Here is a 16,510-nt window from a genome sequence, read left to right as displayed (position 1 = left end):
ATTTTCATGAGAGCCTTGCGTAAAGGCGTTATGTAAAAAATAACTTCAATTGCTAGATTAGATGTGTAAGAAATACATTTTCTGTAAGGAAATACATCTTCTTGCAATGAAAAGCAAAGTCACAAGAAACGCTGAAATTTCTTGCATTCACTTCTTCTCCAAAAATTTATCTGCAAGATTCCTAACAACCTTTCACCAAATGAAATTGCTCTGTTCCGGAAGACCTGTTATCAAATTCTTTTTTCTTCTACGTAATTTTTAAGTGTTAATTTTCCATCTTTCCTACTATTAGCTCACCCGTTCACTAATTTTCCATCTTCATATTATCTGAAGCCACAAAATCTCTAGCAAAAATCAGCAACTGATCGAGCAATGAACATCATGAGCTAATTAAATACGTACATAAACTTTTTACTTTCTGAGTACAGAAACCCATAAAAGATTTATTTTGAGCATCTTTTATCTGCTAAAAGCAGAGAAAGACAAATGCGAGTGGGAGGCAGAGGCAGTATGCGTAAGAAACCCAAACTGTCATGGCTTTCTGGTGGGGTGAGCTTCAGCGTCACTCTTCATTGTAGCTTATTAAAGTCTGTTACATTCGCGAGCGTATGTGTATGTAAGAGAAAAAGTGGCTCTGCCTCGCAAGATAAAGGCATGCATGTCCTTCTCTTTATAACTTTGGTCCATTAAATATATACTGTCATATAATTCAAAATGCAAAAATAAATGTCTTTTGAAACTTTCTGACTTTTACTTCGGGTGTGTACAATTAACTTTGTTTGGAACTTTTTTGGACCCACTTGTATGCTATATCTTGTTTTAAGGTGGTTTGGTTTGTTAGCCCCAATCTTATCTTGTTTTGGCCATAGGATGTTTGTCCATGTATATGGTACAATTGATTCTTGTTCTGAAACTTACATCCACTGCTGCTCCAAACCCTGGCCAAAGATCAAATCTCTAGCATTTTACCGCTGCTTTTTTAATTCATCCCTCATAGAAAATATTTAAGTCTCATAAATTATAATTTCCTGCTGCAGACAGACAGATAGAAAATTTATAAAACAAATTAACAAAACAAATTGACAGATAGAAAATTTATAAAAGAACTAAGATTGCCTTGCCTGAATCGAGAAACAGATAGAAAATTTATAAAAAAATTGAAATTACCTTGCCTAAACTGATATCCGAGATCTGAAACATAGAACTGGTCTAAATAAATATAATAAAAAACAAATGACAATAACATGTAGGGGGAGGGGCGTTTTATAAATTTGCATCTTAATCTAAAAAGATGAAGATACAAAAGATTTGACGATAACATGTTCAAATTGGGCCGCCTCCTTGCAGGGGAGAGGGGCATGTCCTAGATTTGGGCTTCATTGCAGGCCCCGACACCACTCTTTAGAAACACATTCATCAACCATCATTGCAAGTGGAGAAAATTCTCTCCATCAATCACAGAAACAGCATATACATTTGGGAGAGAAAAGATTACTTCGTCTCATTGTTAAAGAGAATGCTATAACATGCAAAACAGGTTACAGGTACATGTAGACTGAACATAAAACTCGGTGCCATTTCTATGTCCGCTTCGAGAAGACACTTGTTATAAGTACATACGCAAATACACTCCTACACACAAGGGGAAGTAACAGAACAAAACAAAGCAAACATCATATACAAACAAACACCATTCATATTAGTAACTCTTCATTAGTGTATCAGTAGTTAATGGTCTCATTAAGCCTAGCAGCTGTCGTCATTGACACCGCAACACCACCTGGATGCGTGTTTAAATTCGGATTGTTCCTCAACTCTGCACTAACCACCCCTTCAGCATCTGCCCTTGTCACGACCTTATCCGCCGCCAATTTCGAAGTTGCACCCTGCACCCACCCGAAATGTCACATCCATGCTACCTTGTACTTAATTAAGTGCATTAGTAATGACAAAATTAGTAACAAATTCCGGTTACCGATAGAACGTCGGCGAGTTTAATCTTTTCCTCAGCGCGATTCGTAGCGGCATTGTAAGATGCGGCAGATTGAGCTGTGGCTGCGATTCCACCTGGTACAATAACATTGCTGCCAGTTGCTCTTACTTCTGCCTCTTGAATTGCGGCAGCATCGCTCTGGTCCACTGCCTTGTCACCAGCTGTTTGTGCTGAGGCTTCCAGCGCTTCTCCTATAGTAATCGCATTTTGGACGTTCCCCGCAGCCAGGCCTTGCACTGGAGTAACTTCTACATATTGCCCAACGACCTTCCAATAAGATCATTAACAAAGGTATAAGTACAAAATCCCAAAAATCTTTAAAAAAAGGGAGAGATGGTAGAACAAAAAGGTGACCTGTCCCGCAACTCTTTCAGTGACTATTCGAGCTCCCGGGACGTCAGCTTCCATGACAGTGACGCCTCGTTCACTAGCAGCATCAGTGGCCTCGCGGTGACCGACAAGACCAGATCGCTCATTAACAGTTGCAGCAGCTTGCATGGAGGCAGCTGCTCCACCCTTCTGGGTCTGTCCAAACACCCTAGTTTCAGCACTCTGCATCATATTAGCATCCTCCGGCGCTATAGGCTCCTTTGCAAGGTCCCCGGTGACGTTAAACACATCGCCATATTTGATTGGTTCTTGCTCTTCCCTACTCCAGCCTTGTTGCATCTGTGACCGTGGCTGGTCTAGTCCGCTTTGCTGCGGACTCTGTGGCTGTCTCTGGCTCATCTTTGACGACTTGATATGCGCCAACACCAGTGCTTTGCTTTTTCTGGCTTGAATCGACACTTCGGCTCAGCTATTTGAGTTCAAGAAGAATGAAAGGGAAAGATTGATATTTATAGGTAGCACGAGCGCGGAAGATGAATACAGAAACGTGGCCTTAGGTGACAATGACACGAGTTAACCGAACAGTTAACTGTTTGCTTGTTACTGTGCACGTGGTGTATCTTTGGCTGAGGTGTCAACTGAGGAGACGTTGATGCTGCAAATTTGGAAGTTGGTGACACTTGGCATAAAATCTAACAGGTGGCCTCTAGCCAGGGCTGCACATGGGAGATGGACATGGTTTAAAACTTTAAATTAATTACTCCCAGTCTTTTTTTCAAAATAAAAGTATTTTTAACCATCCACGTAAAGAAATAAACGAAGTATTTCAATCCATCAGAATTCCTAATAAATAGAAGAAATAAATAAAAAGATTTTTTTAAAAATTTTATTTTTGTCAATCTGTCCATGAAACACGATAAATCAAGATTTAACAAATCCAATTTAATACCTTATTACTCTATTAAAATTATTTACATTAATTATTTCAATAATATATGTAAAATTTTATTTGGATTAACCATTTATAGAAAATAAAAATTTTTAATAATTTTAAATGAAATTCTTATATTTAATTATTTGTTTTAAAATTTTGGATAAATTTTAAACTAATTGCTGCTCGCAACACATTTAATAATTAATGATTTATATATTTTTTTTGGTAAAAACCAAATTTAAAAATGTTTAAGTATAAATTAAAAAAGAAAAAGAATTACAAACAGAAACCAAGACAATATTCCAGGAGGAAAAATAAAATAAAAAAATGAGCAGAATAAAATGGTTGTTATGCTAATATTTTTAATCTAATTTGCATCTATCTTAATCTTGTTCTTTATTCAAGCAAGTTTTCTTTCACAAAATTGTTTGAAGAGCATGTCTTTTTCAATCCAATAGTAGATTTTATACGAGAAGTCCTGTACTCTTGTTTCCTATTAGCCTTTATTTAGCAAGCTGCTATAAAATACAAATAAGAATATATTTACCCAAAAGAAGAGTGGTCGTAAAATTTGTTAAACAATGAGCATAAAATTCATCCCACGGTAAATATTGACTGTCTAAACTAGCTATAACAGCGGTTTATATATTTTTGGAATCAATTAGACAGTTAATGCGGTTGTTGAGAGTCTTCCGATCCTCCCATGCTTCAATCTCAATCTTGGCCAGCCATTAGAATATAGAGCATAAATGAGCAAACTAATATCCTTTCCGTTCATTTTTTAGGCTGTTTGTTAATGGCGTCTATTTTCTTTTCTATTATGATGATCAACCATCGCTCCTGTATCAAATAAAATCGACCATTTTTTTTAGGGTTCCTATATAATTTTCCCTTCTTAATTTGTTAACTCCAGAAACCCTAATTATACAATGACAATATTGGACAGTTGTATGGGAACACACGTCCTGGTCTTCCCTTATCCAGCACAAGGACACCTGATACCTACATTAGACCTAACCCACCAGTTAGCCACCAGTGGTCTAACCATAACCATCTTGGTCACCCCAAAAAACCTCCCTCTCTTAAACCCTATTCTCTCTAAACACCCATCGATCCAAACCCTAATCCTTCCTTTCCCTTCACACAATTTAATCCCACCTGGAGCAGAAAACGCCAAGGACTTACCACCAAATTATACCCCTATCATTGCACAAGCTCTGTGCCAACTCTATGAACCTTTGCTTGACTGGTTCAAATCTCACCCTTCTCCGCCTCGTATAATAATATCTGACATTTTACTTGGTTGGACCCAAACTCTTGCTTGCCAGCTTAACATTCGGAACATCGTGTTTTCACCTTCAGGTGCTATGGCGTTGTCCGTTATTTATACTTTATGGACGAATTTGCCTAAGAAAGACATTAATGACCAGGTTTTACTTTCGAGTATTCCGAACTGTCCAACTATTCGTTGGGAGAATATCAGTTCTATGTATCGTAACTACATTAAAAAAGATGATTCACTTTCTAAGGTTTGGATGGATTTATTTCTTGGTGACATGGCGAGTTGGGGACTCATTTTCAACTCATTTTCTGAGATGGAACGAGTTTATTTGGACCATTTGAAGAGGCAATTGGGCCATGATCGTGTGTGGGCAGTAGGACCTTTGCTTCCTTGTAACGATAAAGATACTGGTGCTTGTAGGCCAGCTGAACGAGGTGGGGCCAGTTCTGTTTCTGTGGAAGGTGTGACAACATGGCTTGACAAATGTAAAGATCATAGCGTGGTTTACATCTGTTTTGGGAGTCAAGCTGTGTTGAGAAATAGTCAAATCGCGGAGATTGCGTCAGGATTGGAAAAAAGTGGAGTCCATTTCATTTGGTGTGTAAAGGAGCCCACTGCAGCACAAGGAAGCGGAGGATCGTACGGTAGGATCCCATCCGGATTTGAAAATCGTGTGGCAGGGAGAGGACTTGTAATAAGGGGATGGGTACCACAGGTTGTGACTTTGGGTCATCGAGCTATAGGCGCGTTCTTGACTCATTGCGGGTGGAACTCGGTCCTTGAAGGGGTAGTGGCTGGTGTTCCAATGCTGGCTTGGCCGATGACGGCTGACCAATTTTCTGATGCTTTTTTACTGGTTAATGTCTTGAACGTGGGTATAACTGTATGTGAGGGTGCAGATACTGTGCCTAACTCAGCTGAGTTGGCTAAAGTGTTCGTGAAATCAGTGAGTGAGAACCTGGTTGAAAGGACCCGAGCAAAGCAACTGAGTAAAGCAGCACTTGATGCTATTAAAGATGAAGGGAGCTCCGCGAAGGATTTTGATTGTTTGGTGCACCATCTGGTTCAAACGAAACTACAAACTAGTTAATTCATTTTTACACCAATTAAAATATATTAAAATTGTAATAATTTGATTAAGTGATTGTTATTTGTCTAATGGAGAAGTAGAGATACAAAACACAAACAACAGCTCAAAAGTAAAAACAAAAATTCACAGCACATTTTGGAAATCTCAGTACAAATTATTACTCTTGTTTATTTATCTTTCCCTCTTCTACTCCATTATACATTAACCACATTCCTGAGTGGAGTGCAATTTTATCCATCACGACTTGCAACCTCCAATCCATTACCTGCAAATTTACACAGAAAGCAAGAGTCTTCTAATAATGATCTTCAAACTTACTAAACACTTAACTTAGGAAAACAAGAAATTATGGAGTAGTTATAAAAGCTTACCATCAGGATCAAAGAAGAAGACCTGCCTAATTGGTCGACCAGGAACAGACCTTTGAAATGTTTCAATTCCCTTATCCTGAATTTGACATTACAGTTTAGCCACTTCATGAAATATATTCAGGACAAAGGAAACAAAAAAGAGTACCAATAACCCATAAAGATTTGAATTTGTTGCCAGAAAAAGACAGGATATTGCCCGATGTCTCAAAACAATTCAAAGGTCCTTACTTTATGCAAGCCAAAAGTAATCAAGTCCCCCATTCTTGCAATATATAAATTTCCAGGTTTTGTAGATCACTATGTAGAAACTAAAGTTCCAATATTTATTCAAAATCTTTTTTTTTTTTTTTTTTTAAAAAGACTACTATTTTGGGAGTTCTATCTAGCTACCGATTCTGGCATATGGCTGCTAAATTCAACATATCTATCTATTAAATTTCAAGAACTGAATTCTACTATCATCAATTCAACATTTAATTAATTCATCAAAGATTAGGGTAAACCTTGAGAGTTTGAACAAAGGAATCGAAATTGGAAACGGAGAAGCAGATATGATGGCCTCTGGGGAGATGGCTAGGATCAAGAACCGGTGAAGTGGCGCTGTACGGGCCTTCCGGAAGCTTCGTGATAGAGCTTCTCTCTATTAGGTGGAGAGAGAATGCTTGAGGGAGATTAAGCCATATAACTTTGAATTCTCCGAAATCTGGACTCTCAATCTCCTCAAACCCAAAGATCTTTGAACACCAACAAATTGCACAAATCAGTTGCCAGAGCACAGATAGTAACTACTATAAAGAAATGAAAGATGGAGATTGCTTAGACCTCTTTGTAGAAGTTAGCAAGGCGCCTAATATCCGATGATTCTCTCGAGATATGGTTGAGAGAAGCTTCTCTCGCTACAGCCATTTTTCAAGCCCTTCCAGTTCAGTTAGTGCTTTACCCACCTTATTTCGCGTGTAGACTGTGGAAGAAACCGACCTTGTTTCGTGGATGCGTAGCCAAGCGGTACTTTTTCTCTTAATAATAATAACAAATAAATTTCTGTAGGATTCTTTTTTTTTTTTTTAAGTTTTTTTCATAATTAACATTATTTTTTTAAGTCCGATGCTATTTTATTCTTTATGAGAAAACATAGATTAAAATCCAAAAAATCCAACCTTATCGATGTAATTTGATCTTTTAGTTCTATTATTCGAGTTGATTGATTCAGTTTAATTTATAATTTTAACTAACTTTGGTTTTTCTTTTTAATTTTTTAATTTAATTCAAGTCAAAATGTCCCCAATTCCGATTCGGTTAAAAAAAAGTTATATTAAATGATAATTAAATTCTAAAACTGTTTGTGATTCATTCAAATCATCACCAATAATCTCTGCAAGAACACTTGCTACTCTGGAAGTGATGAAATCGACTGTTATCCCGGACAATAATTTCCCTGCCAACAATGCCTGAGATAAATTTAAAGGCGGTGTGACAATCACCGCAGATCCTAAGGTTTTTGGTGATTCTTATAGGCACTCCAGGAGGGATAGCTATAAGGCCAAAAGCAAGGGCTATTTTCTCACTGTGGTACCAAACTTCTGTCATTTTCTCTTCTTCTTCTAAATCATAAAGTGCATAATTTGTATCTGGTACGTAGCCAGCTGCCTTCATTTCCATTCTTAACTTAACTAGCATTGCCTGTATTTCGTAGTTCATTGCATGGGATGTATCCTTTGCTTGGAATACGTGAACTCTATTCTTTGCAGTCAGCCAACTGCAACCTGCACCCTTCTTGATTCCAACATCCATCATTTCTTTTCTCACTAGGGTGGCCTCCTCCCATCTAAATTAAGTTTCCAGAAAATTGGTTAGGAAGTGGAGATGAAAAGACAACAAAAAACGGAAATTTGAAAAATCAAAGAGTGAAAGAGAGATGTTGAAAGCAGCAACTCGTAAATTTTGTGGGAAAGTAATGGTTTTCACACAAAATATCATCCAGGGACATGTTAGATTTGTGCTGAGATATGAATAAGAACTCATTGTATTCAACTTTCGTGTTAGCAAGTTCTAAAGGCACTGAAATAGTGCAGAAACACAATAGAGATAACAGCTGATGATTTTCTTTTTCCTTCCAGGAACAACTTGCAATTCCAATCATGAAGCTCCTATAGAAAGACTAGTTTTATGCTTGCGGTTGTGGGAGGTATTGTAGTAGAGAAATGTGTTCAGATAAAACTTTCCTGCTAAAATAAAATCCTAAATAATACTACTTTCCAGTATCTCCTAGTTCCCAAGTATACCCACTTAACCGCTGGATGTCGTAACATAATCCTAGCAGTAATGGTCGATAAAATTTAGACTGATGTTCTGAACTTCAAAAGAGATATGATAGATGACAAGGATAAGCCATGTGCACTTATGTCCAAGGATTCTATATTTTGAAGAATTCAAATCAAAGATGTCCCCAGTCCAGATAATTCAGGAGCAAATATTGTGCACTCTAGTTCATGGACTATAAACCAGATATGACAGAAGACAGATAAATTAACTATAAGAATCTCGAAATTAAATGCTTTCATTACTTCTCACAACATTAACTTGAAAGAAATAATGGGGTATATAAACGATCATCCTACCTGCCAACAGCAGCAAACATATTTGAAAGCAGAACATGGTTGCCAGAATCTTTAGGATCAAGTTCAAATAAGTTATCAGCTGCAAGTTTCCCCAATTCTGGCTTCCCATACACCCTGCAAGCATTTAAAAGTGCCCCCCAAACCTCAATTGTTGGGTGAATGGGCATTTTCTGCACGAACTCATAGGCATGTTCTACCATTCCAGCCCGCCCTAACAAGTCCACAATACAAGCATAATGTTCCGCCCCTGGTTCAATACTGTATCGGTCCCTCATTGACTCAAAAAGCTCCATGCCCAATTCAACTGCCCCTCCCCTGCTACAAGCTGACAATACACATACCATGGTCACATAGTTTGGTGCCACCTCAGATGTCATTTCTTCAAACACTCTGATGGCCATATCAGCATGTCCTTGGTGTGCATACCCACTAATCATTGCATTCCATGTAACTAAATTTCTCTCAGGCATCTCTTGAAAGGCTTGCCTACAATCCTCAATACTTCCACATTTCCCATACATGTCAACCAGGGCGCTGCCAACAAAAATATCATCCTCCAAGCATGCTTTCAAAGCAAGTGCATGGACTGACCGTCCCAATTCAAGGGCTGCAAAGCCCGCACAAGCACTGATAACACTAGATACCATATAATTTGTTGGCTCAACTCCTTCTTTCCTACCCTTCAAAAACAACACACATGCCTTCTCTTTCTCTCCGTTCTGCTCAAAAGCAGCCATCAAGGAGCACCATGAAACAGCATTCCTCTTATCCATCTCACCAAATACCATCTCAGCCAATCTAACCTCTTTACACTTCCCGTAGAAATCAATAAGTCCATTTGAGACAGACATGTCCATTTCAAAGCCAGTTCGAATCACAAACCCATGCAACTGTCTCCCAAGGTCAAAATACTGTGGATCCACACATGCATTGAGAAATGCGCAAAAAGTTATGGAATCAGGCTCTCCACCCACCCGACGAAACTCTATAAATGCATTGACAGCATTTTCGTGCCTCCCGTCAAGCACCGCATTAGAAATATACGCATTCCATGTAGCAACATTTCTCTCAGGGAGTTCATCAAACAGTTTCTGTGCTTCATGTTTAAGCCCTGTTTTCGAATACATATCAAAAGCACTACAACCAACAAATACATCATTGATTTGCCCAAACTTAACCGCAATAGCATGAACCTGTCTTCCTACGAAGGGTGATCGCAGTAAAGCAGACGCTTTAAATGCGCAAGGGAAAGTGAAATCGTTGGGTTGAATATTTTCACGGCGCATGTTAAAGAAATGGAGTAATGCGGATGAGAAATGACCATTTTGAACGGAGCCAGATATAAGAGCAGTCCAGGTGACAACGCTGCGAGTTGGAGTGAGTTGGAGGACGAGGTGAGCGGGATTCGGGAGGTCAAGTTTGGAATACATATTGATAAGGTGGTTGGCGAGAAAGGGAGGCAGTGGAGATTGAAGGCTCTTCATAGCCTGCGCATGAACAGCTCGACCTAGGAGGGAGGAGCGAGTTGAGACTGCAGATTCGAGAAGTGATGCGATTGAATTGGGGGTGAAAGAAGGCATGTGTAGTTGCAGTCATGGCTTGTCTTGGTGGCGCCAAAGTTCAAAAGCTTCAAGCTTTATAAAAGACCTTCAATAAAACGATAGATGGGCTTGGTCACCTATGACCCAGTTGTTTTCAGTACATTGAGTTCTGTACCGACCGATTAAAAAAGAGCTCTTTTTTCGTGCCACAGGAACTGAAAAAGACTCGTGGTCTCTGCGAATTCGCCGTGACTTTCTCTAATCTCTATCAATTCCCAGCTTTTTGCGGGTTTTTGATCTTCACACATTAACAAACAAGGAGATAATTAGCGAAGCATCCCTTCTCTTTCTCTTTCCCTGGATCGCTCTTTCTTTCTGTGTAAGGAGGCAAGGGAAGAAGGTTTTCGCGAGAAGACAGAGAACAGAACGAAATGCCAAAAAACTCTCTTGATAAAAGAACCATTACTGATTTTATCGTTACACAATGGAATCCATAAGCAAAAACAACCATCTTACTGTCCAAAAAAAGCCAGAGGCTGTCTCTTATCTCCAAAAGGATATCGCTTTGCTACTTTCACAATGGAATGGCCTGCAAATGGCGGTTGAAAACCAGTGGGGCGGCCAGGATTCCCTCCAGAAATCCCACCAGCTCGCCACCGATATATTGTCTTGGTTCTCTCATTCTATAGGCTATAAACTAATATAATATAATTTCCTTCTCATTTAAATGTTGCTGAATTTGGTTTGGCACAATCGTGTCTCGATGGGAATTTTTTTATATGTATAATTACAGGACCACTTTATGTCGAAGATTTGGAGAATTTGCTCCATGAAAGATTATTGCTTTCTTTTAACACAGAGGTTGAGGATGGTAGCATTGAGAAGGTGTGTACATCTTTTTTTTTTTTTTTTTTTTTTTTTTTTTTTTTTTTTTTTTTTATTATTCTAGTTCTCTTTAAATTAACCTTTTAGTTGTTTCCTTCTTCAATTGTAAAAATGTCGTTATTTTCTATGGATTATTGTTGTTAAAGATGTTGGTTCTGATTCAATAATATAGTCCTAATCAATGGTCTTGTAAGTTGCAGTAAGCTACTCTTACTAAATATCTGATTTCCGGGTTAAAATCTATATTCTTACGTGTTCTTTTGAAGACATTTGATATCATGGCAGACACATTTTTTTTACTAATTTTATGCGCAGATTCAATCAACATCATGCATGGAAGTAAAAAATTGTACTCCCTTTTTTTTTTTTTTTTCCCTTCTCCTAATTACCCTATATGGAAATGAATGGGAAGAAAATAGATCCAAAGGTTTTCCCTTTCACAGACCACGCCATTTCATGAATTCGCTGGAATATATAAGCCAGATGCTTAGTTTTATGGCAGAAAAAGAAATGATGTCCTTCCACTGATTGAAGTTCAGTGTCTAGGAAGCTTTTATGATTCGTTTTTATGCATCTCCATTCAAGCTTCTTGTCTGTTTCTGCTAATAAATCATTGCAACTCGAAGCAGGTTGCAGAACAACTGATAATGATGCATGAAGAATACTTACTTGGACAGAAAGCATTAGATAAAAAATGAGCAGTCTGACATTTCGAAGAAAAAGTTGATCAAAGGCTCAAAGAAACAAATATTTCAATGTGTATAAAGAGAATGAATCTATCCTGTATTTATGAACTCATAACTTGAGTTTCCAGATGCAGATTTTGATGTCCATAAGCAGCCAACTTACTTACAGATTCTGTGATTTTGCCATTTGCCTCATTTGTTGAAGAGGGAACATCATGGAAAACATTTTAATTGCAGTTTTTCTTCTAATTTCATTCTGTCATGCATCATCCTCACTTACTAATCTTTCTCTACTGTTTTAGTTGCAATATTGTTATAAAAGTTTGTAGTTAATTACAATATTATTACAACTCCAGTGGCTGCTGTAATCTTATCAATTCCTTGAAAAACTGATGCTACTCCCCCCATTATTGTAGGTTTAGCTTAGACTTTTGTGCCGATTAAGAAAATATAGTTAATATGGTTAAACCATAATTTTCATTTAATTTTTTTTTTCTAATGTACCAATACATTAAATATTAATGGTTTATGGAATTGATTAATATAAGTGGTAATCCTTTATTTATTTCAGATTTCATTTAATGGTAACAGTTAATTAATGGTAGCAGTACTGTATTTTGTTAATAAAAATGCATATTAAATGAGAGGTTTGGAAAATTAGAGTAAAAATTATTCTTTCTAAATCTATCTTTAAAAATGTTTCGCGCGAGTTTAGACAACGCGCCAATTAGCACGTGATGTGAGAGTGAGACTAAGTTAAAATCAATGACCAATTGGGCCTCTTTCTCTTTTCGGTTATAAATCCTCGCAACGGGACCGAATGGATGAAGGTCAATTCACTAAGGGCAACACGGATATTTTACTATTCCACCGTCCATATCGAGTCTCTCCCCCTTACTTTACCACTTCCCAGCTAACAGCTCTCCATTTCCTCACAACTGTGGTGTTCGGTCGCACCAGTAACAGTGAACAAGTACAATTTGACGCTGATTCAATTTTTTTTCGCTTTTCTTGATCCTAATTTTCTTTTTCTTTTTTCTTCTTTTTTTTTGGTAATTTTTTTCCAGTTGCTGGATTTTGGTGTCATGATGACCGATTCTGATCCCTTCCCCCTGCCTTCAGATCAAGTGGAAGAGTATGCTCCAGAGTAAGATTTTGAGTCATGATCTCTGACTCCGTTCTGATATTGTTATGTCGTACTAATCCACTCTTAATCTTTTTTAATGTTACTTTACCAAGAAGATTAAACCTTTTGTACTCTGTACTTGTCCGTGTAGCAGAGTGAAATTCATTACTTAATTAACTGATTTGCTTTCTTGAAACTTTAATTGAGAAATTTAGATGATGCAAACTTATAACATTATGAATATTTAAATGATACAAAATAGTAATGTTTTGTATATCTTGAACTTGTAATGAAGAATCTTTATTCTACCATTATTTGATTTCAATGCCAGTGGTCAGCCGAATGAACAATTCATGAAGAATGAGGAATTTGTGCAGAACGAGCAATATTTGCATGATGATCAGTTTGTGCAGGGTGTTGCGAATGATGTCCTGAATCAAATTAATAACGAAATTAATGGCAGCATTAATCAGGCAGAGGAGAATAACTTGCTCTGGCCCGTTCTACCTGGTGAATCTGGTGAAGGGTTGCCTTATGCTCCCATTGATTGGCCATATCCTGGTGATATATGGACCTGGAGGGTAGGAAGGAGGTTTAACAGTTCTGGCTACTTCCAAGATAGATTTCTATATCTTCCAAAACGTCTTGGCAAACAATCTTTCGCCAGCAAGAATGCAGTTGCAAATTATATTAGTAAAGAATTTCCAGATGCAGATATTGATTCTTTTTTTGCATCCTTTGCTTGGAAGATCCCCGCAAAAATTGAATCTACGGCCAAAGGTTCTCTTAAATTTTTTATTATCCTATTTGCTGATATTTCTAGTTCAGTATTTGCAAGCATTTCCTAACTGATTTAAAATTTTTAATATGTTCTTGCTGCTTTTTCATATAGGGACAACCAAATTTCTTTTGCATATTTTTTTACCTGATTTAGTTTATAGGGAGAACCCTAGTTTTTGGATTAAGGTTTAGTCTAGTGAAGGTTGTGGTTTCATGAAAGTTCAAGTTTAGAGTTGCTTGTGAATTATCCATGAACTTAAGAAATGCAAAAATGGGAATATCATGATTAATGAAAATGGGAAGCATGTAGCTAAATTTAGGAAACTTGAACTAGGAATCAATCAGAATCAAGGAGGAAACTTCACAATCAATGAGAGCTTTGGCCATTCCATAATTGTCACAGAACTATGGCTGTTCCATAATTGTGGTTTTATTTTCATTTCATAATATTGCCAACTTATCTAGTATCATGAAGTGTAATGTCTTAAGTAAATCAATTCTGATAAATGCGCATTACATGAAACACTAATGAACACATTGCAAAATTTATAGACTTGTAAATCATTCAAGTATTATTTTCATTTGTTTTCCACCATTGATAACCTTTTAGTTAACCAGATATTATATACAAAGTGATGATAAGAACCTGGTGGTTGAAGAGAAACTTAAGTTGGGAGTTTTATGCTTGATTGCAATTTATCCTCAGACGGAGCTACAAGAGACTTTTAACAATGTTGAAAGGTGCTATCAATCCTTGTGCTGATTGTGAACATGTTGATCTGCTTAGCCCAAACTTCAACCGGTGCCTTCTTTTCTCTTCTTGGGTTGTCAATAGTTCTTGTGCGTGTGCGTAGGCCTATGTGACTAAAGTGAATATTGATGGGATGAAATGGGACTTTTTATTGAATTATCTTTTCTTTGGAGCTTTCTACTACTATCTCAAGTAAATTTTTTTTTTTTCAGGCATAAAACTCCTAACTTAAGTTTCTCTCGAGCTACCAAGTCTTTATCGTCATATTATTTATGATATCTAGTTAACTAAGCAGACAGAATAATGAGGCATCAATGGGAAGAAAAAAAATCTCATCTTATGGAAGCTTTTCTGTTGATGTGTTTTGTTGCTACATAAGATTTGATGTTTCTTTCTTAATTTCTTTGGCCATTGAATTTATTATTTTTGAGCAATAAAGTTAATTGTTTTTCCATGTATTCTTATCTATGAGACAGAGGAGACTGTATCTGTTCCTTGTGTGAACCCTCCTTTGGATGGAGAAGCGACAGTCCAAGAAGAAAAGAAAGAAGAAGATTCTGGTCGGAGGAAAAGAAGAAAGAGTGGAACTGCCTTATTATCTACACCTCAAGCAAAACAGAATGGAAATATATCATCATCCAGACCCAAGCGAGCAAAACCGGTTAGAGCTGAAATACCACCTCCCACACCTAAGCTAACAAAAAAGAAAGGAGCTAAATCATCATCCACCACTAAGCGGACAAAAGGGAATGAAACTACGATATCATCCACACCTAAGCGAAAAACTAGGCGTTCTTCTAAACCATCCATCCCCAACGATGAAGGTGGTGCATTTAGCATGCAAGAATCAATGGTTGATCCAATTCCTGAGGATTTTGATAACTATCTAAATTCTTTGGAAGACATTCTAACCCAGCCTGTTTCTGAAACCCAAGTACCCTCTGATACAATTGAATCTTCTGTCATTCAAAATGAAATGGCAGAGGCTCGAAGTAGGCTTTCTTCCCTTCTTGCTATGGACTTTCCTTCATTAGTTTCATCGGATCACATTTTCGAACTTACAACTTTAGCATCCAAACTTCGAAGTGATCCTAATATGAATGCTGAACAACTTGTTAAATTGAAGTTGGTTGAAGAAATTACATCATTTAGTGAGGTTTTCCTAGAGAGCAGGGAATTAATTGAGCAGGTTGATGAATTCTTTGCTACCCTTGAGGCTAAAAAGGCCAAGGTTGCCTCTCTGAAGAATGAATATAGTGAATTGAGGGACAAGGCAGACCAGCTTCAATCACAGGTGGATTCAAACTTATCGACGGTGCAAGAAATCGACAATCAAATTGCTTTACTTCAATCTAGGCGAGCTGAACTTACTAATGCAATTCAGACTAACAAGGCAGCAAAAGTTGAGTTGACATCTGCTCAGAAGATGGTGGCAAATGCAATACCAAGAGTTGTGCATGAGATTCAGCTTGCCAATGCCAAAATACCAGACTTGGAGTTGAAGAAGACAAATGCAATGAAGCGTGAAGCTGAAATTCTTGCAAAATTTGCCCCTCTTCATGGGTTCTCAGTTTAAGCAATGTCTTTAGTGCTATGCTTTTGTGTTTGTTTTGTAGTAATACTCCTGTTACAAGGTTAAGTTCAAGATACCATCCTTCTGTAATGGTTTTATAAGTTGTATTCCCTCTGTAGAAACTAACTTTGATCCAGATTAGAAGCTTTTATTTGTAATTGTTTGTCTTTCTAGTTAGTTTTAGTTGTGTTGCCATTCAGAAATTCCAACTCCTCGGTACAGAGAAAATGGTTAAAACGAATAATGATGAGAAAACCTCGTCAACTTTGCCATGACTAATAACTACGTGGTGGCCTATGGTCATGTATAGTAAATAACACGGTTGTAATGTTGACTATTAAACCTAACAACTATAATATATTAAGTTAAAATGAACACTTCTAAAGCAATGTTTTTTGTAGAAGATATGTTTGATGTCTTTAATTTAATTTAATACATTTCTTGTATAGTGTTTATAATAAAAATGTTTTATATTACATTTTATTTCGGCATTCTAAATATATCAAGTATTTAGTAACTCAAACGGCTTATAATAAGAATATTTTATATT

General features: G+C 37.2%; 6 protein-coding genes across 6 annotated transcripts; 3 read left to right on the top strand and 3 right to left on the bottom strand.

Annotated features, from left to right (window-relative positions):
- Positions 1 to 1,494: 1,494 nt before the first annotated feature.
- Positions 1,495 to 2,804, bottom strand: LEA3 (late embryogenesis abundant protein D-34-like). Its single transcript, NM_001306043.1, is given in 3 exon segments — positions 1,495 to 1,886; positions 1,976 to 2,260; positions 2,348 to 2,804. Coding segments are annotated over 3 exon segments (825 nt in total). The 5' UTR covers positions 2,723 to 2,804; the 3' UTR covers positions 1,495 to 1,721.
- Positions 2,805 to 4,186: 1,382 nt separating this feature from the next.
- Positions 4,187 to 5,629, top strand: LOC105631998 (UDP-glycosyltransferase 89B2). The gene has a single exon (XM_012214253.3). It carries the CDS (start codon positions 4,187 to 4,189, stop codon positions 5,627 to 5,629), a length of 1,443 nt encoding a protein of 480 aa, XP_012069643.1.
- Positions 5,630 to 5,651: 22 nt separating this feature from the next.
- LOC105631997 (Lactoylglutathione lyase / glyoxalase I family protein) lies at positions 5,652 to 7,007 on the bottom strand. The gene is made up of 4 exons (XM_020678518.3): positions 6,823 to 7,007; positions 6,504 to 6,734; positions 6,001 to 6,076; positions 5,652 to 5,894 (listed from the first exon to the last, which is right to left on the bottom strand). Exons 1-4 carry the CDS (start codon positions 6,904 to 6,906, stop codon positions 5,860 to 5,862), a joined length of 426 nt encoding a protein of 141 aa, XP_020534177.1. The 5' UTR covers positions 6,907 to 7,007; the 3' UTR covers positions 5,652 to 5,859.
- A 284-nt stretch (positions 7,008 to 7,291) lies between these two features.
- LOI1 (Pentatricopeptide repeat (PPR) superfamily protein) lies at positions 7,292 to 10,198 on the bottom strand. Its single transcript, XM_012214254.4, has 2 exons — positions 8,619 to 10,198; positions 7,292 to 7,825 (listed from the first exon to the last, which is right to left on the bottom strand). Exons 1-2 carry the CDS (start codon positions 10,196 to 10,198, stop codon positions 7,360 to 7,362), a joined length of 2,046 nt encoding a protein of 681 aa, XP_012069644.1. The 3' UTR covers positions 7,292 to 7,359.
- Positions 10,199 to 10,643: 445 nt separating this feature from the next.
- LOC105632211 (Pre-rRNA-processing protein TSR2, conserved region) lies at positions 10,644 to 12,151 on the top strand. Its single transcript, XM_089723768.1, has 3 exons — positions 10,644 to 10,848; positions 10,953 to 11,044; positions 11,674 to 12,151. Exons 1-3 carry the CDS (start codon positions 10,644 to 10,646, stop codon positions 11,740 to 11,742), a joined length of 366 nt encoding a protein of 121 aa, XP_089579894.1. The 3' UTR covers positions 11,743 to 12,151.
- A 397-nt stretch (positions 12,152 to 12,548) lies between these two features.
- On the top strand, positions 12,549 to 16,118 carry LOC105632212 (spindle assembly abnormal protein). The gene is made up of 4 exons (XM_012214534.3): positions 12,549 to 12,703; positions 12,798 to 12,877; positions 13,188 to 13,636; positions 14,864 to 16,118. Exons 1-4 carry the CDS (start codon positions 12,551 to 12,553, stop codon positions 15,961 to 15,963), a joined length of 1,782 nt encoding a protein of 593 aa, XP_012069924.1. The 5' UTR covers positions 12,549 to 12,550; the 3' UTR covers positions 15,964 to 16,118.
- The last annotated feature ends 392 nt before the right edge of the window (positions 16,119 to 16,510 follow it).

The sequence above is a fragment of the Jatropha curcas genome, chromosome 7 (genome assembly GCF_041381405.1).
Source record: "Jatropha curcas cultivar XTBG-Jc1 chromosome 7, XTBG_Jcur_1.0, whole genome shotgun sequence".
Classification (NCBI taxonomy): Eukaryota; Viridiplantae; Streptophyta; class Magnoliopsida; order Malpighiales; family Euphorbiaceae; genus Jatropha; species Jatropha curcas.
The sequence above is the reverse complement of the archived record's forward strand: the minus strand, read 5'-3'. Positions and strand labels throughout refer to the sequence as shown.